The sequence below is a fragment of the Callospermophilus lateralis genome, chromosome 6 (assembly GCF_048772815.1).
Source record: "Callospermophilus lateralis isolate mCalLat2 chromosome 6, mCalLat2.hap1, whole genome shotgun sequence".
Classification (NCBI taxonomy): Eukaryota; Metazoa; Chordata; class Mammalia; order Rodentia; family Sciuridae; genus Callospermophilus; species Callospermophilus lateralis.
The window spans coordinates 90,300,532-90,326,313 of NC_135310.1; the positions used below are offsets into that span (position 1 = coordinate 90,300,532).

At 35.7% G+C, this 25,782-nt stretch overlaps 2 protein-coding genes across 7 annotated transcripts in view; both read right to left on the reverse strand.

Annotated features, from left to right (window-relative positions):
* Positions 1-1,353: 1,353 nt before the first annotated feature.
* Sdhaf4 (succinate dehydrogenase complex assembly factor 4) lies at positions 1,354-11,432 on the reverse strand. Of its 2 annotated transcripts, none has more exons than XM_076860048.2 (3): positions 11,356-11,432; positions 5,786-5,938; positions 1,354-1,995 (listed from the first exon to the last, which is right to left on the reverse strand). In XM_076860048.2, exons 1-3 carry the CDS (start codon positions 11,417-11,419, stop codon positions 1,886-1,888), a joined length of 327 nt encoding a protein of 108 aa, XP_076716163.1. In that variant the 5' UTR covers positions 11,420-11,432; the 3' UTR covers positions 1,354-1,885. The 2 variants fall into 2 exon arrangements, with proteins under 2 accessions (XP_076716163.1, XP_076716164.1); XM_076860049.2 differs by lacking the exon at positions 11,356-11,432 and adding an exon at positions 7,187-7,284.
* Positions 11,433-18,122: 6,690 nt separating this feature from the next.
* Fam135a (family with sequence similarity 135 member A) overlaps positions 18,123-25,782 on the reverse strand; it is a 110,047-nt gene continuing 102,387 nt past the window's right edge. For all 5 annotated transcript variants that reach the window (XM_076858516.1, XM_076858519.1, XM_076858518.1 and 2 more), the window contains 2 exons: positions 21,580-21,693; positions 18,123-19,575 (listed from right to left, as the gene is read on the reverse strand). In XM_076858516.1, the coding sequence (XP_076714631.1) occupies positions 19,370-19,575; positions 21,580-21,693 (320 nt within the window). In that variant the 3' untranslated portion in view covers positions 18,123-19,369. The remainder of the gene's footprint in view (positions 19,576-21,579; positions 21,694-25,782) is intronic.

Here is a 25,782-nt window from a genome sequence, read left to right on the forward strand (position 1 = left end):
TGCAAATTGCACTTGACTTTTCCTGACCCAGTTATCAGAAGGCCACAGGGTAGAAGATTTTCAATCATCAAAACAGACTAAACTGGCCCATTCTATCCCCTACTTTTCTCACATTTGTCTTCTGTACCTGAAATTTGTTTCACAAACTAATATATATTTCAATTCAGTTCACCATGCAAATAATCAGTATTTTTAGCTAATAATTTTTTAATGATAATAAAATGATTTGATTTTTTATTAATGATTTTATTAATGATAATAAAATTTTTTAATTATAGTAAAACAACTTTAACCCAAATATTTCAAAATTTTCAAATATATCCCCCAGGAACTTGGAAAAATATTCATCATTTAATGATAGCTAACACTTAGGCGATATGTCCTATGAATTGTTCTGCACTATCATGGTTAATTTTGTGTCAATTTGAGTATATCACAGGAGCCCAAATTAAAGGTCATTTCTGGATGGGTCTATAAGGGTGTTTTTGAATGAGACTGATGTTTAGTTGCTTTTGCATGTGGGGTTTTTTTTTTTTTGTTTGTTTGTTTTGTTTTTGTGCTAGGGATTGAATCAGGGACTATGTGCATGGGAGGCAAGCACTCTACCAACTAAGCCATATTCCCAGCCGCCTCTTACTTGTTTTTTGAGAGGAGGTCTTGTTGCCTAGGCTGGTCTTGACATATGGACTCCGCTGATTCTACTACCTCAGCCTCCTAAAATAGCTAGGATTACAGGTGTTTGCCATCACACCTAGTTTGAGGTTAACATTTGAACTCATAGACTCAGTAAACTCCTTCCCAATGTGGCTGGGCATCATCCAATTTGCTGAGGTTCTGAATAGGACAAAATACAGAGAAAGGAGGAATTCACCCCTTTTTTTCCTGCCTCACTGTGTAAGCTGGTACATCTTATCTTGCCCTCACACTGGATTTAAATCAACTACTTCTCAGGCCTCTGGATTTGGACTAAAATGCACTACTGGCTTTCTTAGATTTCCAACTTGAAGGTGGCAGATCATGGAACTTCTCAGTCTCTAGAACTGCATTAGCCAATCCGTCCTAAAAGGCTGATCTGTTTTTTTTTTTTCCTCTCTATACATATGTATCTCCTATTGGTTCTTTTTCTCTGAAAACCCCTAATACAAATGGATCCACTTATTAATCTTCCCAAATTCCAAAGAAGTTTAATAACTTATTCAAGGTTACATAGTTGGTAAGTAGTGGCTTCAGGATTTGAATCTAAGTGGCTCCAAGCTAAAGATTTTTCTGTCATTACTGTGAGTTTCTCCAACTATAATACATTATTTAATTCACATTTAAAAAGCCACTATTACCGAGTCCATGGCAGCACAGTTGATTTTAAAATTGTTTTATTTACACATACATTGTACAAGCGATTAATTAATTTAAATTGAAAAAAATAAAGATTTATAATTATATAATTATGTTTTTATATACCCTAATAAGTTAATTATGAGACAATATAAAAATATCTTCCCTTTCCTAATTTATAGCAGCATATTTTCATCTAAATCCATTATATATGTATATATGTGTGTGTATATATATGTAGGTATGTGTTTGTATGTGTGTGTGTGTGTGTGTATTGAGTTAGTTAAACATAGTACAGAAGTTAAAATGATTTAGGTCTGGGATGTTAGCTCAGTGGTAGAGTGCCTGCCTAGTAAGTATGAGGCCCTGGGCGTGATCCCCAGTTTCACCAAAAAAAAAAAAAAAAAAAGAAATTAGATGATTTAAAGGATATAAAAAAAGAAAATAATCTGAAATAAGTAATTCAGATGTATATATTCAGAAAATGATACTGAAGTTAAAGAATTTAACTTAAAAAAATCAATACAGTGTCCTTTGAAGTTAAATATGTGACTTAAAAATCAATACAACGTCCTTTTCGTTCCCAATCTCCATATCTGGTAGGTTCTGGGCCTCTAGGTCCACCTTTTTCTTTGGTAACTGGATTAACATCATCTGGAAATTCTATGGAAAGAAAGAAGACATAAACAAAGCAGTCAATAGAGATTGGAAAAGCAATATGGTCAGTTTTGAAGATAGGGTTGACCAGGATAGACCTACTGATCAGGTTAGTACAATCTTTAAATAACTATAAATGTAGTTTGTTCCCTGAGTTTGAGAAATTACTTTAGTATGCAATTTTTGTATTCAATCAACTTTACCACCATTGGTGACTTAGAATTCTTGGAATACTTTTAGTCCTCAGTTCACAAAATGGCTTTGTATGTACTGCTAGACCCAAACAAAAGGAAAGAGGTATAAAGAATAGAGTGCAAATTCACTGGACTTGGAAGATTTTGAAATAAAATTACTTTGAAGGAGTTCCCTCCTGTCTTTCCCTTGTAGTTCTGGGGACTTAACCCAGTGCCTTATACATGGTAGGCAATGCCTCTACTAATGAGCTACATCCCTACACCCTTCTGTTTATTTTGAGATAGGGTCTTGGTAAGTTGCTCAGGTTGGCATTGAACTTGGAATCCTTCTGCCTCAGTCTCTTGACAGGATTATAGGTGTGTGTCACCATGTGCAGTTTTTGTCTATTTGCTTTCTTGATGATGTCTTTGGATGAAAAAAAAGTTTTTAATTTTGATAAAATTCCAATTTATTTATTTTGCTATCTATATTTTTGGTGTCATATTCATGAAATCATTGCCAAGAACAATGTCATGAAGTTCCCCCAATATTCTTTTCCAAGAGTTTTATAATTTTACCTCTTAAGTTTAGGTTTCATACATTTTGAGTTAATTTTTTTTTATATGGTAGGTAAAATTCAACTTCATTCATTTGTATGTGGATATTCACCTTTCCTAGCATCATTTATTGAAAAGACTGCCTTTCCCCATTGAAAAGATTTTGGCACCCTTGTCAAAAACCAACTTACCACATATGTGAGAATTTATTTCTGGGTTTTCTACTTTGTTCTTGTGTGAATTTTTTCTTTTCTTTCTTTCTTTTTTTTTAAAAGGACATAAATTTATTATTTTACAGTTTTGGAGGTCAGAAATCTGACATAATCTCAATAATTAAAATCAAAATATTAGCAGAGCTGTGCTTTGTCTGAATGCTGGGGGATAACTGTCTTTTTCAGCTTCTAGAGGCTAACCACATTCATTAGTTCATGGCTGCTCCATCTTTTTTTCTTTTTGAGGTGCTGGGGACTGAACTCAAGGCCTTGCTGAGGCTAGACAAGTGTTCTACCACTAAGCTATAACCCTTAACCCTCTTCAGCCATCTTCAAAGGCAGCAGTGCACCATCTACTAATCTCTAATTACAATGTTTCAAGGTATGGTTTGTCGTGCCCCCCCACCCAATGCATGTTGAAATTTATTCCCAATGTAACAGTATTGAGAGGCTGTGAGAACTTTAAAAGGTGATTAGGTCATTAAGATAATTAAAGTTCACTAATGGGAGTAATTTAGTTCTCTTGGAACTAGATTCATTACTTACTGTAAGAGCAGATTATTATAAAGTAAGGCTGCCCCTCATTCTTTTTCAGACATGGTTTTCTACTATGAGATGAAACAGGATTGAAAGCAGGAATCAGAAATATGATACCTTAGACAGAGCAGGGGCTTCCATTGTAACAATTCTGTTTCCTATTCCATCATGTCCAAATTCATGTACAAATTAAGCCAGAAAGCATGTGATCAATCATGTGATCAGGCACCCAATCAACATTAGATTGAACAGGGGTGCACAACCATTGAGTGTCTCACTTTGATTGGATGCAGAAACTCCCCTCCCTAAAAGTCATCGGCCAACAGCTTTAAAGGTCACTTTTAGCAATACCACATATATACCTGGACCACAGAAACTTCTGGCAACCCTCTTGTGACTCCTTCCTTGTGGGAGCTCTGCTTCCTCTCTGTTTCAAAAGTAAGTTCAGTCTCACCCTTGGATATCATTCTTCATATATACAAGAAAAAGAATCTACACCTCATTGCATCTCAGCATGAGGCCCTTGCCAGAGGCTAATAGTCTTAGATGATCCAGCCTCCTTAAAACTATGAGTCAAAATACTTTTCTTTATAAATTATCCAGACTCAGGTATTCTGTTATGGCAACACAAAACAGATTAAGACAATGACACCCTTGAATCCTTTTAATGTTAAATTTTATTATTACACTGGGCCCTATATGAAGACCCTTAATTTAATCTTAAGTGATATTTTAAGGAAATATTTTCCCTCAGATTTTTCTGCTTAGTTAAAAACCACTGAAAAGAACTTAATTGCAGATTATAACTACTATTAAAAAGTCTCCATTATCTTAGTTGATTGGTCTGGTTATTAGATTGGGTTTGATAATGTGCTATAATTTGAAATATTCCTCTGGATTAGCAAATAAGAAATGGTTTTATATTCTAGAAAAAGATCTAGACATAGCTATGAATATGTTCTTGCCTAGGATGCAGATTTACATTTATGCTGTTTAAATTAATATGTTCCACAATTCAAAGGTAAAAATAAGCACAGAATGAAATATAACAATACTGTAAAAACAGAGCTTTATGGCCAGGTATGATGGTGCACACTTGTTACCCCAGTGACTTGGGAAGCTAAAACAGGAGGCTCAAAAGTTTAAGGCTGGGGGTGCTGGGGTTGTGGCTCAGTGGTAGAGTGCTTGTCTCGCATGTGTGAGTCACTGGGTTTGAGTCTCAACACCACATATAAATAAATGAATAAAATAAAGGTCCATCAACAGCTAAAAAAAAAAAAAAGTTTAAGGCCAGCCTCAGCAACTTAGTGATACCCTGTCTCAAAATAAAAAGGGCTGGGGATGTAGCTCAGTGGTAAAGCCCCTGGGTTGGATCCCTAGTTCTGAAAAACTAAATAAATAAATAAAACAGAGTTTTATGGCATGAGCCAAATTTTACATATACTAAGTACTAAGTAGGGGCTGAGGATGTTGCTTGGTGGTAGAATGCCCTGGGTTCAATATCCCAAAACAAACTATCAAATTACATCCCCTCTCCAATTCTCTTTCTTCCTAAAACTACCCTTCTCTCTCCAGCCACACTGTCACAATGAGAACCACCACCTAAATGTGTGACCCATCTAACTTGCCATTCTGAGTGATTCAACTATAGACACCTGATTCGAGCTTGGGCAATGAGCTTTCTTTTCAGGGAATTTGCAATTAGGAGTAAGAAATTCTAATCTCAGTTGTGCTGCTCTCTTAAACTGAGTAGTTAACTAGGAGCAGTTACTTTCTGCGCAGTGGACTGAAAAGCTAGTTAAGAGACAAAAAAACAATTTTAAACAGTGATGAGACAAGAGAAGAGAGGAAAATACCCTGGTTTTCATATAGTATTTAAAGTACCAAGTTTATAGTCTTTTTCTAAAGCCCAGTATTATCACTGTACTTGAATGCCTCACCCTTATCTGTACCCTGATAATCTACTGCAACTTCTGCTGTTTCAAATTTAAACAGCCAGAAAAATTTCTTAAAATTTTGCTCAAGTAGGTTTGTTACATATATCAGAGAAGATCTCAACTTATATATTTTGTCATGTGAATAATGAGGTATAATCAATCAATCAATCAAATGTCAGGGGCTTAGAAACCCTTTTTTTTAAAAAAAAAGATACACTGATGGTCAATATGGTAATTTTGCTCATTGTTGAAATATGCTTTATTATTGGTAAAAAGTTATGACAATAACATATTTCATTTCTTTCATCTATCTTCTCAATAGCCACATCATATTTTCTTGATATCTTAAAAATTAAGAGAAAAGTTTTACCACACTTACTTTTCAGTGGTTCTTTCTCTAAATGGGAATCCTCTGGTGCATCAAAACGACCTACTGGTAACTTTGGCTTCCTAAGGGGTTGTTTGACAGATTCAGACTTCCGTTCTTGAGAAGAACTCATTTTCCTCAAAGACTGACACAGAATCGGTGATCCTAGCAGAGAGGAGAAAGTAGAAAAATAGGAGCTATTCACATATTCTCCTTTTAAAATTGAATACATATATATATATATATATATGTTTATACATTCACCTTTATCCAAGTTCAAAAGGCACAAGAATATATAGAGTGAAAATCCTTGCCTCCAGAAGCTCTAGTTTCTGGACAGTTATTTCCTAACCTTGGAGACAAATAGTATTACTAGTTTTAAAAGAAGAGCTATAAAATACATTAATTAACCATTATCATAACTGCAGAAACTGAAGTAAAACACAGATTTCTGTCTGAAGCAATGTCAACATACCAGGAATTAGACCCTTAAGAGTAAATAGTATGGAAAAAAAAGAGTAAATAGTATGAACTTACCTCAACATCTTAAAGTCCATTTATGACAAACCCAAAGCCAACATTATACTGAATGCAGAAAAACTAAAAGCATTTCCTCTAAAGTCAGGAACAAGATAAGGCTATCCACTCTCACCACTACTATTCAATACAGCACTGGAAACAAAGCAATCAGGCAAGAAAAGGAAATTAAAGGGTTACAAATAGGAAAAAGAAGTCCTTAAACTATCTCTGTTTGCCAATGACATGATCCTATATCTAGAAGACCCAAAAAACTTCACGAAGACTTCTGGAGCTTATAAATAACTACAGGAAAGTAGCAGGATACAAGATCTATACCCATAAATCAATAGTTTTCCTATACTCCAAAACTGATTCAGCTGAGGAAGAAATCAGGAAAACCACACCATTCAAAATAACCTAAAAAAAATATATATAAATACACACACACACACACACACACGCAGGAATTAATCTAACCAAGGACATAAAAAAATCTACAATGTAAATTACAGAGCACTAAAGAAAGAAATAGACCTTGGAAGATGGAAAGGCCTTCCATGTTCTTGGATAGGCAGAATCAATATCGTCAAAATGGTCACACTACCAAAAGAAATATACAGATTCAATGCAATAATCATCAAAATACCAATGCATTCTTCAGATAAATAGAAAAAAATTCTAATATTCATTTGGAAGAATAAGAGATGCAGAATAGCCAAAGCAATACTAAGCAAGAAAAGTGAATAAGGAGACATCACAATACCTGATCTGAAATTATACTACAGAGCCACAGTAAAAAACAAACAAACAAACAAAAACAGCATGGTAATGGCATCAAAATAGATGTGGAGACCAATGGCATAGAATAGAGGCCACAGAGACAAATCCACATACCTACAGTCATCTAATATTTGATGAAGATGCCAAAAATATATTTTGGAGAAAATACATCCCCTTAAACCAATGGTCCTGGGAAATCTGAACAGCTATATGTAGAAAATGAAACTCTCTCTCACCCTGCAAGAAAAGGAAATTAAAAACTCAAATCAAAATGGATCAAAGATTTAGGAATTAGACCAGAAACTTTACAATTTATATAAGAAAACATAGGGTCAACACTCTATCATATAGATGCTAGCACCAACTTCCTTAACAAGACCCCAAAAGTGCAAGAAAGAAAACCAAGAATCAATAAGTGGGATGCCATCAAGTTAAAAAGCTTCTGCACAACAAAGGAAGTGATTAAGAGTATGAAGAGAAAGCCTACAAAATGGGAGAAAATCTTGGCCAGCTGCTCCTCTGATAGGGAACTGATATCCAGGATATACAAAAAAACTAAAAAAACTTAACACCAAGAAATAAATAACCCAATCAATAAATGTGCAAAAGAACTAAACAAACTTCTCAAAAGAAGAAACACAAATGGCCAACAAATATATAAAAAAAGTTCAACATCTCTAGCAATCAGAGAAATGCAAATCAGGATACATTAAGATTTCATCTCCAGTCAGAATGGTAATGATCAATAATACTAACAATAAATGCTGGTGAGGCAATGGAGGAAAAGATACATTTGTACATTGTTGATGTGACTGCAGACTATTACAATCACTCTGGAAAGCAGTACAGAGATTTCTTAAAAACCTAGAGAGGGAACCACCACATGACCCAGTCATCCCACTTCTTGGTATCTTCTCAAAATATCTGATATTGGCATATTTACAGAAATATACCCACCTCAATGTTTATAGAAGCACAATTCACAATAGCTAAATTATGGAATACAACCCAGATACCCATCAGTAGATGAATGGATTAAGACTGTGATATATTTATACAACGGAGCTCTATTCAATCATAAAAAAGAATGAGCAGAGGGCTTGGGTTGTGACTCAGGGGTAGAGTGCTTGCCTAGCATGGGTTCGATCCTCAGCACCACATAAAAATAAAATAAAGATATTGTGTTCACCTAAAACTAAAAAAAAAAATAAATATTTAAAAAAAAAAAGAATGAGCTGGGCGTGGTAGCACATAGCTGTAATCCCAGTGGCTCAGGAGACTGACACAGGAGGATCACAAGTTCAAAGCCAGCCTCAGCAAAAGCAAGGCACTAAGCAACTCAGTGAGACTCTCTCGCTAAATAAAATATAAAATAGGGCTGGGGATGTGGCTCTGTGGTTGAGTGGCCCTGAATTCAATCCCTGGTACAAAAAATAAAAATAAAATAAAATAAATGAAATCACGGCATTTCCTGGTAAATGGATGGAAATGGAGAATATTATGCTAAGTGAAATAAGCCAAACTCAGAAATTCAAAGGTCAAATGTCTTCTCTCATATGTGAAAACTAAAGTAAAACAAAGGAAAAATGGAGGGAAGAATAAGATAACATAAAGGGGAAATCATTAATGTAGAAGGAGATGAAGAGGCAGAGTGGAGAGAAGGGTTAAGGGGAGGCAATGCAGAATGAATTCTTTAAACATCTTGTTATACACACACATATAAATATACCACAGGGAACTTCACCTTTATGCATAGTTGAAAGAATCAATCAAATGTAAATAAACAGATAGAGAAAAGAAGTCCACTAGAGTAGAGGAAGGAGAATAGGAGAGGGAAGGGAGCACAGAAGGGGAAGGGAGGAGGATAAAAGGGAGGATCATGAACTGAAACTGAATTCCATGCAAGTAGTGAGTTTGTCAGGATGAACCCAACAACTATGTATAACTGTAAGACTCTAATTTTAAAATTTTATATATATATATATATATAATATACACACATATATATTTTGTGTGTCTGTGTATACATATATATATATATATAGAGAGAGATGGGGTGGGAGTATATTTAAAAGCAAAAAAAAGTTGTATAAAATTTTCAAAGAGAATATTTAGTATTTAAATCACTAGAGTTCACAAGGGACTGCATTTAGTTTTCTTACACTTAAATATGTATCAGGATCCTCCTTCCCTATTAATGGAAAATTTTTAAATGTATTGGGTATCTGTGATGTGTAAATGAAATCACTTTCTCTTTAAGTTTCAATGGGAAAGGTAAACTATCAGCACAATGAGTTATCCAACCCCTTTTTGAGATAATGTTCTATAGGCAAAACCACTCTGAAAAAAATGATACAGGTGGGTGGTTTTCAACTTCTTGAAAAAGAATACCTCTAGGGCATTGGGATTATGGCTCAGTGGTAGAGTGCTTGGTTAGCATGTGTGATGCACTGGGTTCAATCCTCAGCACTGCATAAAAATAAATAAAATAAAGGTACTTATTTTAAAAAAATAGAATAGCTCTAGAGGGAGATGGATTTGGGTACCAGTTCCAGTTATAGCACTCTGACAGACAGAATAATAATGCCCAAAGATCATCAGAACCCAATACCCAGAACCTTTAAATAGGTACTATGGAGAAGGAAAATTCTGGTGACAAAAAAAAAAAAAAAAATAAGGTTGCTAATCAAACGACCTCACATTAGGAAGCTTATACTGGTTTATTATCTGGGTGGGTCCATGTAATTACAAAGGTTCTTAAGAACAGAAGAGAGAACTGGAAGATACAAACAGAGAGATAAGAGACTTGGCCTGATGCTGATGGCTTTGAAGATTTAGAAAGGAGGTGAGTCAGGGAACATGGGCAGTTTCTAGAAAGTAAAAAAGGGAAATAAGTGGATTTCCCTCAAAAGTCTACGGAAAGAACATGGCCCTAACTTAACTTTGATATCAGCAACAGGTAACTAATCAACCACTTACTAATTCTGACCTTGGTTAAGTTACACTTTCTGCTTCTTCCATTATGAACAGTATCTAGCCATCACGCTATAACCATATCTCTTGTTTAAATCACACACTGAGAAATAATAAACTGAAAGATTTAAAATGTGCACACAAACAATCTGGGGAATCTTTTAAAATTCAGATTTTGAGTAGTTCTTGGCAGGAGCCCAATTCCTCCCCACCCTGAATTATTGGGGATTGAACCCAGGGGTGCTTTACCACTAAGCCTTTTTTTCTTTTGCAATTTTGAGAGAGAGTCTTGCTAAATTGCTCAGGCTGACCTCAAACTTGCAATCTTCCTGCCTCAGCCTCCTGAGTGCTGGGATTATAGGTGAGTGCCACTGTACCCAGCAACATCTGCATTTTAAATAAGTTCACAGGTGATATTCATTTATAGTATGTTCAAACAGTTGAGAGGATAACTACAACCACTCATATCAATATGGGCCATTCTTAAAACATAGTGTTGGCTGGAAAAAAACAACCTATATGAAACCATTTTCATAAAAATAAAAAACATGATACACAAAGCATCACACAGGAAGCTCCCTGGCAATGGAAATAGTCTTTTCTTAAACTGGAGAATGGCCTTATAGAAGTTGCTTTTGTTTCATAAATGTTTTATATATTATGTGATGTGTAAATGAAATCACTTTCTGTTTAAGTTTCAATGGGAAAAGGTAAACTATCAGCACAATGAGTTATCCAACCTCTTTTTAAGATAATGTTCTATAGGCAAAACCACAAATATATATATATTTGTGTTACGAAATACTTTGTAATTAAAACTCAAAAACTAGTGAAAATAGATAATAAACACAAAATTTTAGTTATTATCTTGGGGTCTGGATAATGTGAGACTTTGCATGATATTCGTTTCTGAACCATTTAGGATTTTTACAACTAACAAGTAATATATTTGTGGACTGTGATTACAGAAAAGTAAAACAAACTGCACAGAAATCAGCCATTATACTATGCAGGCTGTCTCTTTCCAACTTACATACATAATGTCTCAGAGATGTCATAAATTAAAATTACGTTTAGCATGCTCTGTAATATATTGAGAAAGAGTCGAGGATAGAAGGCCCTGGGGATCTGCCAGCTCTAGTCTCACCCAAGACGCTGGGCTGCGCAGGGACCCGCCCAGGGACACCGAGGGCTGGCTGAGTGAAGAGAAGCTCGGCAGTCCCCTGCACGTGGAGACAGTTTCCTCTGTCGCAGTGCCTGAGTCTTCGCGACCCCTCCCTGCGACCTCGGCTTTGGGGTTGGCGCCTTACTTGCAGCTCTCCATGCGGTGGCAGTGGTGCGGCCAAGCAAGCCCACGAGCCCTGAAGCGGTCATGGCGCCGGCTCTCGAAGCGTCTGCGCAGGCGCAACAGAGGGAGGAATACGCCCCACCGAAGGGGCGGGACTTACACCCGGCGCCGCCTGCTCGGGGAACCTTGCCGATAGCTAAAGGTTCCCAAGTGGCCTTTCTCACCGAGAATGACCCCAAACTACCCTTTCTTGATTGAAACCCCAAATCAAACTGTAATTGGTGCCTATTATCCAACTTTCTAACTCCCCTTCCCACAACCTCCCCAGCCTCGGGTAAACACTATTACACATTCCGGTAGACTTTTTTTTTTTTTTCTTTGAAGCAAAACAAGTCTTAGTGTTGTATAATACAATTAAGGTGACTATAGTTCACAAAATTGTACTGTGTTTTTATGAACAACTAGAAGAGAGGAATTTGAAGATTCCAAACACCAAGTAAGAAGATGGAAACATTGATTACCCTGATTTGATTAGTATATATTGTATACTTGTTTTGAAATATCACACCATACTGCATAGATGTAATTATTACATGTTACTAAAATTTATTTTTTAAAGTTTGAGATGAAATTGTTGGGCTGGGGATGTGGCTCAAGCGGTAGCGCGTTGGCCTGGCATGCGTGTGGCCCGGGTTCGAGCCTCAGCACCACAGACAAAGATGTTGTGTCCGCCAAATACTAAAAAAATAAGTATTAAAATTCTCTCTCCCCCCCTGTCTCACTCTTTCTTTAAAAAAAAAAAAGAAATTGTTAACTACCCTGATTTGGACATTATGTACACTGTATACATGAATTGAGCTATCACTGTGTACTTCATAAATTTGTACAATTAAAATAATAAAATAAAAACATAACTGAATTTTCCCAAATCATTAAATGCTTTTGAAAATAAATTTTCAAGGATTTTAAATTTTCATTTATGTGAATTTACCACTTAAACTCTATTCCATGGCTGGGATTTCAGTTTTTTGTTATTAAAAAATTCTGAGATTAAAATTTTTATATATGTAAAAAATTTAAAAACCTTTGTATCATTTTTTTTAATGCAGCCAGGCCCGGTGGCATAAACCTGTAATCTCAGCGACTCAGGAGGTTGAGGCAGGAAGATTGCAAGTTCCAGACCAGCCTCAGCAACTTAGCAAGGCCCTAAACAACTTAACCAGACCCTGTCTCATAATAAAAAAATAAAAAGATCTTAGGATGTGGCTTCCCTGGGCTATATCCCCAGTACTCTCTATCTCCCCTGAAAAAAAGGAAAAAAATTCATGGCTGAAGTTAGGTGAGGGACTAATTCCATTAATTTCTCTCAATTAATTTCTAAGGCAAAAGTTCTCTCAGAAGATCCTTTTATAGTATACAGAGATTGAGGACCCTTTATAGTACTCTTTGCTTCTTTTAACTCATTCTCTCTCTTATTTTAAATCTCTCCGATTTAATGAACTTCTAGCTGATTTGTTCTCATCTGTTTTCCAGATGACCTGAAAGGTGACATTTTTTAGTAAGATGCAGAGCAAGAAACTGCATATGGTCTAGCCTATAGTGCAAGGTCTGCCAATTGACAGCAACTGCATTGGTGCTCAGAACATTTTGTAGCAGATAAGATGCTTTATGTTACTTGTAAGACTGTGGGAAGTCTTTGCAGAATCACACACAATAGAAGCCCCTAGAATTCTGGAATTTTGTATTTTTTTCTAAAAAGAATTCCTGGCTTGCTCTTGGGTCTTGACAGTGTCTATGCGACATCGAGTGGCTATATAATCTGATGATTCTTATGAACTGAGTTATCTGCTCCTCCTAGATAATGAGCTTTTTCACTAAGAGAAAGTGGTATATACAGAAGAGGATCAGAGCCAGAACTTAAGCAATTTGCATTAGTAGGTTGCTCACACTTCTGAAATAACATTTTTTTGGGTGGATGGGTGGGTACTGGGACTTGAACTCAGGGACATTCAACCGCTCACCCACATCCCCAGCCCTATTTTGTGCTTTATTTAGAGACAGGGTTTCACTGAGTTGCTTAAGGCCTCTCTGTTGCTGAGGCTGGCTTTGAACTCATGATCCTCCAGCCTCAGTCTCCGGAGCTGCTGGGATTAAGGCATGTGCCACTGTGCCCAGCTGAAGTAACATTTTTGATGCTCAGTTAATATTTAGCGCTTAATGCTGAGTTCCATATAACCAGTTGACTGAGAAAAAAATATTTCAAAGTTTCATTACAAATGGCTTTGCTCAATAAATGAATCTATCAATGAGATGCTTTTAGCATTGAGAGCCCATTAACAGAGGTCCTCAATGGACAGCAAAGGGGGAAAAATGTCCTCCTAAAGAACAAAATTTAGTTTATCTTGTACACTTCTTTTTTTGGTATTGGGGATTGAATCCTGGGTTCAGCAACCACTGAGCCACATCCCCAGCCCTGTCTATTTTTTATTTTGAGACTGGGCCTTAGTAAGTTGCTGAGGCTAGCCTCAAACTTGACATCCACCTGTTTCAGCTTCCCAAATTATAGGAATTACAGGCATAGCCACCTGTCTGGCTCTTACACATTTTTTTAAAATAAACATTTAAATTTTTTTTTTCAGTTTTTGTAGATGGACACAATACCTTTGTTTTTACTTTCATGTAATGTCAGGAATTGAACCCAGTGCCTCACACATACTAGGCAAGTGCTCTACCTCTGAGCCACAACCCTGGCCCTCTTATAAACTTTGATCTGAAAGGAGATATGGCTTGAGATAAAGATCTACAAACTTTCATGGGCAGTGGCTGTTTTAGTCAAAAGGTAAGGAACTGGGTATATAAGTGTTTTTCAGATCGTTCTTTGGAATAGGACTCCTCAAAGTGTCTCGAAAGCATGAGAACATTTGGGTCCCACTGAATGCTTAAAAAAAAAAAAAAAAAGGCTCCCATTGCAGAAGAGCATTTAATTAGAACAAATGATTATTTTATTCATTGATTTCTAACAAATTACACAAAAATTCTACATCTTACATGAGGTTGCAGGCAAGCTGATAGCTGGAGTTCTACTCTTATATGAAAGCATACTACTGGAGGGTCAACTGCCAAGTTCACTCATGTGTTTATCAGAATGATATAGTTCCTTCCTTGTGGGTATTAGGACTGGAATCTTCTCTTAGTTCCTTGCTACATGGACTTCTTCTCTAAATGTCATCTTACGATATGGCAGCAGATTTTCCAAAGAATGAATGGACTGAAGAGCAATAAAAATTCCTCAAAATGGAAGTGACAGTTTTCTTGTAGAGACATTCCACCACTTTTGCTGTATTTTCTCATTTAAAAAGGTGATTACAAAAGAGCTACCTATCACAATGACCCACTCTGTGGACATCTATTAACTTCTTTCCTCCCCCACAGCTGTGTTTGCTCAGTGACCCACTAACAAACCTGGCCATGGTGGCTAATGCAGACTCATGTACTTTTATCAGTCTTTCCCATGAGAGAACTGATTAGTTAGCACCACTACTTACCAACTAAAGTGGACAACTTGACCCCTGATCATATATAAGGTAGATAGCTTGGGCGACAGGTCTGATTACAATGGAATCCTACTAACATGAATAAAGTAGCCATTTATTCTTATAGGAATAGAAAATTGTGCTGAGTTTGGGCTTCTTTCCCTGACCTACCCACTTTTTATATATGCCATTCCATCTGTGGAATTACTGAATACCTTATATCTATACTGAATACAGCATCCCATACAACATTGTCTTTTACCAAAAAACTGTATTTCATCCTCTAGAAGCTACTCTTATAGAATGATGTATAGCTGTATTGAAGGATTAGTTTTGGAATTATATGAGAATACTAATTTTGGGGTGCTGTCCTAAAGGATTTATCATATGCTACAAATAAGTTTAGTTCTTGGTGATATCTCTTCTGTTGACAGAATGAGTCCAAAAAGCAAAGAGGGATCAACACCTCACTCTTATATCTGAATTACTGACCATATATTTTGCTTTCCATTGTGGGGAGAGGAGATAATTTGCCATGTACCCTGAGTGTCCCAGCATATTATTGCTAAATGAGCCAAATTGCAAAGCGTATGTCTCCTAATACTGAGTACTAGTCACCTAAGTAGGCCAAGGCAGTCGTAGCATTACTATCACTTAATTGCCACTCTCCCTGAGCATAATCTGGCTTGCTTGCTGCTTTCTCAAAATCTGCTTGGTCTTTGTTCCTATATTCTTCTCCTGTAATGCAATCCACTATGTGTTCAGCTGAACCTGGCTCTCTAAACCACACTGTGGGAACTGTGACTCTAGGAACTGATGCAAATATGCCGACATCTGGCTATTACCTTGCTCTAATAAAGTTGTTTGTCTTTTACCCAGTAGCCTCCTGTTAGCATCCAGGAAACTGTTAGCTTGTAAGCTTGATAAAATCTGAGAACTTTTACTGCTCTTGTCATCCATTTCCATGCTTTCAGGTTCTGTTGGTATAGCAGTTTTTATATCTAACGGAATGCTCCCACAGGGGATATGATAACATTTTCTGTAAATTTGAAGTTGGCTTAATTGCACTCTTCCTGAGTTTGAGTAACTGGCTTGCTTTTAGCTTATTCCTCTAGGAAAGGAGGACAGAAAATGTGATTTTGGTGCTAACTGTAGTGACTGGCTCTAATGACCATGGGGAAAAGGGAATAGGGAGGAGTATGACTAGAACTCAGGAGATCTTCTAGAATATCTTCTCACAATATCATATCTTGAAGCATCTTGTTGAATTGCAATTTTTTAAAAAATATTTTTTTAGTTGTAGATAGATACACAGTGTCTTTATTTTTATGTGGTGCTGAGGATCAACCCCAGTGTTTCACACATGCAAGGCAAGTGCTTTACCACTGAGTTACAGCCCAAGCCCCTGAATTGCAAAATTTAAACAGACTATTGTAACTACATGTAGGCAAGACCACCCATATCATAGATCCTTGGGTTATTCACTACATAAAGAAATCTGATCAACTGAGGTGCTGTTTGAACTCAATAGGATAGGTGGCAGTAGGGAGAAATCATAACCACCTAGACTCATGACCAGAGAAAACTGTTTACCATATGTGTTTTTTATCAGAGAAGTTTGAGACATGAAACATGCTACTACTCATATACTACCCTGAAAATTCTAATTCAGTTGGTATGTAATGGGGCCTCACAATTTCTATCTTTACAAATGTCTTGGGTCAGTCTCACCAAAAAAGCTTTTGTTACAAAGCCCAGATCTAGCTCTATTTTCTTTCTTGGTGGCTTATACATGTTTATGCAACTAATTGCCTTGTTTTCCCCATTTTATACTATTATTGTTTATAAAGGTGATGATTAAGTCACAATTCTGTGAGTTGTAAACTATTAAGATCATTACAGAAACAGAGAACCAGAAGGGATAACACTGGGATCCTAGACATGAGGAATAGTAGTAGAATTTTAGGAGAAGCATTTTAAATGTATAAAGGTGGAGAGAATAATGCATAGATGTTGATAAGATAAAAGATGGCTTATCCTTGACTTCTGGTATGCTTTTATAATTGGTGCTCTTACCAAACCCATTTTTTGTGTGTGTGTTTGGTGAATCCTGTTTGTCTCATTTTCTACTTTGGAAACAGAAGATCAGATACACTTGTTATCTTTGATGCCTAATAGCTACTGGCACAAAACTTCAACTTGATTAGCTGGACAGTCCCACTAGGCCTTGAATGAGTGATTCAAATTAGGTATTTGAAATCCAGTTTTCAGGGGTACTGCTACCAAAAGTACACCTAATATCCCAGCTTCTCTTAAAGTTAGAACTTGCCTATGATTTTGGTCATCTAGCTTCCTTTGGCTTCTGTTTTCCAAACCCGGTTCTTGACTTTCCATCAATTCTGTGAGTTACTTTGCTATTCTTCCAATAAATTCTTCTTTTTCCTGCTGAAGTTAATCGTAATATTTTTGTTGTTGTTTGCAACTTAGAAGCCTTATTGGTATACTTTGATGAAATCTATTCTCTAAGAGACAGTCGTCCATGTCAGATAATAATTTTTCCTTCTTTCAGAACCTCACCTCATGTCTTACAATCTGCATTTGGGGGACAGTATGACTTTTCCTGATAAATGAGAAACTAAACGTTATGTTTTTAAACAATGATCACTGATATTTTAAAAACTATTAAATAACTGTAACCAATCATCCAATAATGATCCTAAGAGTAATTTACCCCTAAGTACTATTTGTATGATTATGAATAAGTCCTTTGATATGCATATAAGTTATTTAAACTTAAAATATGCAAGATGTCTCCATCTGAGGGTCAACATATATGAAGATGATAAATATGTGGCAAAAAATGTGGTAGAAAATAAATATATTTATGTTTTCCAGTTATAATGCCCTTGGTATATTAGTGCTTAGTTAACTTATGAAAATTTTGAGTATTTTTAAAAAAGTAAATAATTATCAAAATCAAAATTCTCCTACTTGATACATATGAAAAGTTGGCTAACAGAATAAATTTAGTGTATCTAATTACAAAGATGTGAACAGCCATGTATTGCTTCATGATGTGGGTACATTCTGTGTTATTAGGTGATTTCGTTGTATGAATAAGAGTATTTATTACAGGTGATATAGCCTTTTACCACTTCAGCTATATGACATATGCTATTGTTGACTGAAATGTAATGTACCTCACTATTATAACTCTAATATTCTAAGAATAAGCAAATAATTACAAGTGTTTGAGTTCTTCCTCCAGATAATCATTTATTTAATAACACCAGAGGCAATAACACGATGCTAAAAATAAACATGCATCGATTACACAATACATACTTACAAAAACCTTCTGTCCATTATAAATGGTGAATGCAAATAGACCATCCATCCACCCTTAGTGCATTATTATTTTCACAAGTAAAACAGGAAAGGAAAATAGTGAATTTAATGCTATTCAGCACCTTTAGTAAAGTCAAAAGACTCAACATCTCCATATATCAAAAAACATTTGCATCTGTATCACCAAACATGTAAAGTTAATTATTTTTCCCATTTTAACATGAATTATTTTATTTACATAACTTTTTAGATCAATAAATTTTAACAATATTTAAAAATTATTTAAATTCATAAAAGTATTTCATAAATTTCAACATTTAATTATTATATACATATGAGGAAGTCCATGAAAAAAGATAAAGAAATGTAATCAGAAAAGTCAAGCAACATTACCAAATTTAGTAAAATTCCAACCAAATCAAGGCAGAGGGCATTCAAACATTCAAAATCTTTATATGCTGCTAACATGAACATGAAAATTTCCAGTAATAAAAATCAACATGAGAAATAATGTTAAAATTACCAGTAGAAAATATATTTTAATAGGCATGACATATGTTTAATAGCAACAGTAATGACATTATAGAAAACTTTTATAGTATTGTCATGTATGAACTACCTGGTTTGACCATATGATAAAGATATAGTACATTTCAGGACTAAAGAAGATGATTTTGAAAAATATATTTTAGCAGCCATAATTTTATTTCCAGTTTAAACACAGTAAAATGTTAAAAGTAAAATTTATAGTTAACTAAGTAATACCCCAAACTAGAAAATTTAAAATCCCATGCTATTCTAGCAACAATGGACTCTAATATGATGTAGTCTGATGTAAGGACTGTGAAAAGCCAATAATAAACAATCAGACATACATATGGGTTTAAAATTTCAGTGAATTACTCAGGTAGCAAAATATATGAAAAAGTAATAGAAAAGTAAAAAGATAAAATTAAAAAAATATTGCACAGCCACATTACCTAGAAAGAAAAGTTGATGTTTAAAAAGCTCTACACATGGATGATATAAATTATCTTCCATATAAAAAGGTATAAATATTTCTTAGAACTTATCAGCATCTACATTTAACTATAATACATTATTTGAATCATTGTTGAATGAGGTAACTGTAAAGTCTCTAACAATGTTTTTATCCTACTGAAAATATTTTAGGGCAGCAACAAGAAAGAATTTCTCTAAAAATATTTCTGAATCAAGAACAGCTATATGTGCAGCTCTCCCAATAAGTGAATCAGCTGTATTGGGCAATGCATTGATGACATTATATCGAACCAAATTACAATCTTTGCTTTGTAGAACTGGATGAAGCAAGTTGTGGATCATTTCTGAATAGATCTGTCCTATGGAACAAATAGAATAAAGGAAAATGTCACAAGAGCAATTAAAAACAATTCTATGACAACTTTTACAGAATTTATAAGATTTAGATATATTATTTTCATGGAAAGCTGATAAATATTTTTTTAAAGGTTTTATTTTCTTTAACCATCATTTTGAGGATTATTTTACAGAAAATACAAGTAATCCCATTATTTATCCAGCCACATAAAAATAACAAATTTATTATACATTATGTTTGCCAATTTGATATTTTTAACTCAAAGGAATGAATATAACAAAGCAAATAGTTTCTTCAACATTAAGACACCTATAACTCATTAAACCATTATGAAAATAAGCTGGCCATGATAAAATGTTTTTGTACAGCAAAATAAAAAACTTTATTCCATAGCAAGTATTTTAAAAATGTCTCTATGGCATTTAACAATTCTAAATTATTTTGAGAAAGAACAGCAATTTTCTACAGTTAGGACAATATGAGCTTTGCTCCAGCTGGGTGTGATAGTACACAAATGCAATCCCAGTAGCACAGGAGGCTGAGTCAGCAGAATTGCAAGTAGAGTCCAATGGCAGCAACTTAGTGAGGCACTAATTATGGGAACTCAAAGTGGGCTGGGGAAGTGGCTTAGTGTTACATACCCCTGGGTTCAATCCTTGGTACCAAAAAGGGGTGGGGGAAATCAAAGCTGTGCTTCTCTCTCTTTTTGGCTAATTCTTAAAATGGATTCATTAAGGTCATGCTAAGCAAGAAAGATAAAGATTAGATATACAAATACATGAATGTACCAATCACCTCATAAGGGCCAAATCATTATTATTCTTATGCACTACACATCACTAATAGGTGAATGCTAACATTTCCTTAGAACCTCTAAATTTTAGAAGTAGATACTACATTTCAGAAGAAAGGTATGATAAAGTCCTGAGGAATGACAAGGAAGATTATATAGAAGTATAGTCAGAGAAAAGGGGGAGAGGTGTTTAAAAGAAAGATTAGTATCACACAAATTCATTAAAAAAAACATTTACTTCCACTTTTTTTTAGCTTTCACAAAGTCAAGTTGGAATTGTGGTACCATGCCATTTTAAAAGTATTTACATAGGAAGAATTCCAAACATGTCTTCAATAGATTCTTCCCCAATGCAACAGAATCTCACTGTTAAAACAAAGGACATTTATCTAGTTTTATCTACCCATCTAAAGGTTAAATCTCTTCTGAATTTTTCTTTAAGTGGATTCTAGCCTTTGCTAGAAAAGAAAGTTAAAAAATAAAAGGTTATTCTATGTTGCAAGTGTACAATATTTGTTAAATAAATGGAGTATCTACTATGTGCTAGGCATCTTGCTGGGCACTGCCTCATCACAAATGTACATTAAGAGTCCCTCCCTGCAGGAGTAGTTGTTACCTGTCACAATGTGGAAATAGCAAAAGATCAAGACTTTGCAGTCAGCCTCATTCAAAAAAAGAAACTGAGAATACTGGGAGGTAGCTGAGACCTGGTAGGTAGGAGATAGGCTGTTGCTCTAAACAGTGACTTTAGATAAGTCACTTGGCATCTCTAAGCCTCACAATTATACAACAGGATCCTGTCTTCTTTTAGTTCCCAATAGTTATGATTTAAATTTCTTTGTTATTTGCAAACAGCAAAAGAACACAACACACACACACACACACACACACACACACCACTATCAGTAAAAATGAGATACAGAAAAACATGTAGCTTAACCATTACACAATCATCAATCTTAATAATGAAGAGGAAAACAAAGTATGGATTATTTTTGATAGCAAATATGGAGATAGAAAAATGGAGAAGAATTTACACACGTGAAGAAAAGAAATTAAGAAAATGGAGGAAGAATACCTATTAATAGCAGTAGACGGAAAATGAAGCAAAAGGAAAGAGAAGGGTAAGAGAAAGTGATTATCTGAAAAATGTGGGGAAAAAGTTCATTCATAGATAAAACTTGTGAAATAACTTCAAATTAACTTAATTACCTGATTGTTTGTCCTTTAAAGCCGTTTTACACATTTCAATGCGGGCAGAATGATAAGGAACATAGCGATCTTGTAAAGATCCCACCAACACAACATTTTTGAAATAATGAAGCCCTAGGAATAGAAAACAATTACAATGCAATAATTAAACTAGATTTCAAAGAACTTTTTAGTACCATATTAAGTAACCAAAAATAAATTTCTTTTCTCAGTATACTAAGTTTATAACTTTTTTTATACCTTATGGATCTTTTCTTCAAATTTCCATATTTTTCTCTACAGAAAGTAAACTTCATTATATATAGTCTTTGTGTGATAGTAGAAGTGTGTGTTTGCACTGAGAGCAAGGATTGTAATGAGGTGGTAGAGGAGAAATTAATACATGAAGACTAAAGTTCTATAGGAAGTATATTATGACATTCTTACCTTCTAGAGGATATTCTTTAATATTTAGAGATATTTCCAAAGAAACAAAATTACATTCTTCCATAAAAACAAACACCCTATTTAAGATCATTTAAAGCTGACTATTTTGTCCCATTTTTATTCATGTCTGTTATTATTCATATTTTGTTATTTGACTATATCAGGAGAACATATGCTTTGATTTTTCACTGATAGCAATAATGGGTTTCATGATTCATCCAGACTTTTGTTAGATCCCTCTTCTTTTTCTTTTCTTTCTTTTTTTTTTTTTTTAAGTAAACTAGGTGAATTTAGAGCTTAGGACCTTGGGTTACTTTGCTGGTCAATTCATTAGATACTAAAACCATGCTCTTGACCTCTTTAGTACCAGGAATATTTTCCTTTTGTTATTTAGCTTGGACTGGTAAATAAAATTTTATGTGACTATTAATAATGGCAATTCATTAGAATTGGGCTGTGTATGAAATTTTATTCTGGAATGTTCTAGAATAAAACTTTGGTACTTTATGCCTACTGAAATTTAGATTCTTAGACATAGGCCAATTGTGGAAACTACTGTGGATTCTGAATATAGGAGGCCTATGTAGAAGTGCTCTCTTCCCCTAGAAATCAAGCATCCAAATTTCGATACACTGTGGACCCACACAAAGAGGCAGGTGAGCAAGTGAGACTGTATTAAACTATCTATCTATGCCCTAAATAAGGCCATCCTCCCTTTTTCTTAATGAGATGATAATACTTTTTTTTGTGTGTATGACAATTTGAAAAAAATCTATTCAAGAGATGTAAGTGAAAACATCAAATATCTGTAAAGGAATTAATTACATATATTTAAGAAAAAAATGATATTTTTCCTTTTCATTGTCACATTTTATGAAACAAACTTTTGTCAATGTTTAGAAATCCGTGCCTTTATCAGCACTGGTGCCACTTGTCTTAGTAGCATCCACCTATCTTCCAACTGATAGATACTGAGAGGGAAGATGGCGGCGAAGGGAGTGCATCACCCCTGTGTACCGCGTCACTGAGCAGGAGATTGATGAGGTAGAATGGCTAAAAGCTAGCTTGTTAGGAATTTCCAGCAAAATTGGGGTGCTCCGAAACCTAGAGGAAGGATTTCCATCGCATGAGGATCAGCTACTGGGGCTCAAACGCGAGAGATTTGTCCGCACGGAGGGTCACGCTGCTTATTCAGCAAATTGCCCCATGGCTAGAGTCTGCGGCGCGCGCTGGGAAACGACGAGCTAGCAACGCAAAGATACAGCACTGCTGATTCTGTGGGCTCCTGCCAGCTGTGCAATTACTGTACTCAGAGCTGAATTCTGGGTTTGAGATGGGGGAAGGAAGCGGTCCAATTCGGTTCTCCACACCGGTCAGACCACAGAGGAAGCCAGTGGCCACCATCTTGGAGAGCTGACGTCACCATCCCTGTTTTCGACTGATCGAAGCTCTTTCAGCTACAGAACAGAGGTAAAAGCCAACCAAGCCTTCATAGGCAGTGGCCACAGGATTGAAACGGGGCTTGGGAGAAAGACAGTCAGGACCCACCCGTTGCATTGGTCACTCAGCAAAGGGAACGAACGGTCACCATTTGCTTGGGATACCACCATGGCAGAGAACTGACGTCACGGGCAGAGGAGAGAACTTCACTGAAACCAGCGATGACAGGTGTGTAATCCCCTAGCCATCCCTCTCCACACAGTGGGGAAACCTTAAGGGCCCCTCCCAGCTCTCCCGTGAGCGCGATAGCCAGACCAAGGAAATCAGGAGTGGCGCGGGACTCGAGGCGCGGGACTCGCGGCTACCGCTCCCACCAGTGCTGACAACTGAGGTCTCTTGCACCAGATACTGGGGGCATGGCTACCGGAAGGTAAGCAAATTCGCTGGGGGTTCTCAGCCACAAGCTCTACAAACTTAGGGTCTGAGGGAGGCAAACAGGGAGAGTGTGCCCAGGCGCCAATGAAAACAGGGCTCCCAGGAGCAGCAGACCTGGCGTGTAGCCAGTATTGTGGTGAGCCTCACAGGTGAGCGAGGCCTGGCTCAAGGAAACACAAGAGAAGGCCCTAGACACTCAGGATTGGAGACCCGCCCAGTCTGGGAAGAAGAGCTGCTGCACAGGGATTGGTTCCCGCCTATTGAGAGGAGAAGCTTGACCCAGTGGGCACAGGTCCACCTACTGGAAGAGAAGTTAATTGATCTCTATGACTGCATTTATTTTACTATTATTATTTTTTTTTAATTGGGTTTTTTTTCTTTCATTTTCATTTTTTTTGTTGTTGTTCTTTAACTTTTTTTAATGTTTTTAATTTTTTATTTTATTATTATTTTTTTTTAATTTTAATTTTCATTTTTTTATTATCATTATTTTTTTAAAATTTTTTCTTTCTTCCCTTATTTTCTATTCTTTTTTCTTTTGTCTTTTCAATTTTCTTATTCCCCCTTCCTTGAATTCTACCTGCCTACCCTCATTCTCTTTAGTGACTTCTTCCCTTCCCTTCTAATATCTTTCCTCCCAAGCATCAAATAAATTTATAAGAGTAAACAGTAACTCAGCAATCAAACAGAACAAGAAGTAACATGAGCAGCATAAAAAAGCAAGGAAGAAAGGGAGTATAAACAATGAAGGACAGCCTAAATATTCAGGAGGACCTAGAGTCACCAGAAAAATGGTCATATAAAGAACTCAAGGAACACCTTAGACAGATGGAATGGAACCTTAAAGAGGATATGAGACAGCAAATCCAAACAGTGAAAGAACACATTGAAAATGAAGTACATAAACAGATAAAAGAAGAAGTAAAGCATCTTTATCAGGAGATAGAGATTATAAAAAAAAATCAAACAATAATTCTAGAAATGAAGGAAACGATAAACCAAATTAAAAACTCAATTGAGAGTATCACTAACAGAGTGGAGCAAGTAGAAGCCAGAACGTCAGACAATGAAGACAAACTATATCATCTTGAAAAGAGTCTAGCCAACTCAGAAAGGCTGGTAAAAAATCACGAGAAAAACATCCAAGAGATATGGGACAATTTAAAAAAACCAAACCTACGAGTCATCGGGATAGAGGAAGGTACAGAGATTCGAACCAAGGGAATGAGTAACCTTCTGAATGAAATAATTACAGAAAACTTTCCAGAAATAAAAAAGGAAACGGATATACAAATTGTAGATGCATACAGAACACCGAGCATACAAAATCACAGTAGACCAATGCCAAGACACATTGTTATGAAGATAGCCAATATACAGAACAAAGAGAAAATATTAAAAGCTACAAGAGAAAGGAGGCAGATTACATTCAGGGGTAAACCAATAAGGTAAACAATGGATTTTTCATCACAGACGCTGAAAGCGAGAAGATCCTGGAATAATTATTTCAAACACTGAAAGACAATGGATGCCAACCAAGAATTCTGTATCCAGCAAAATTAAGCTTCAGGTACAACAACGAAATAAAAATCTTTCATGATAAACAAAAGCTAAAAGAATTTGCAGCCAGAAAACCAGCATTGCAAAGCGTCTTGAGCAAAGCACTACACGAGGAAGAAATGAAAAACAACAACCAAAACCATCAGTGGGAAGTGCCTCGGTAATGACAGAGGGCAGGGGAGAAAGCTAATCATGGAATAACAAATTAAATTAAAAAAAAAAAGATAAATAATCAAACATGGCTGGCAGTACAAACCATATATCAATAGTAACTCTAAACGTTAAGGGCTTAAACTCTCCAATAAAGCGACATAGGCTGGTAACATGGATTAAAAAAACAAA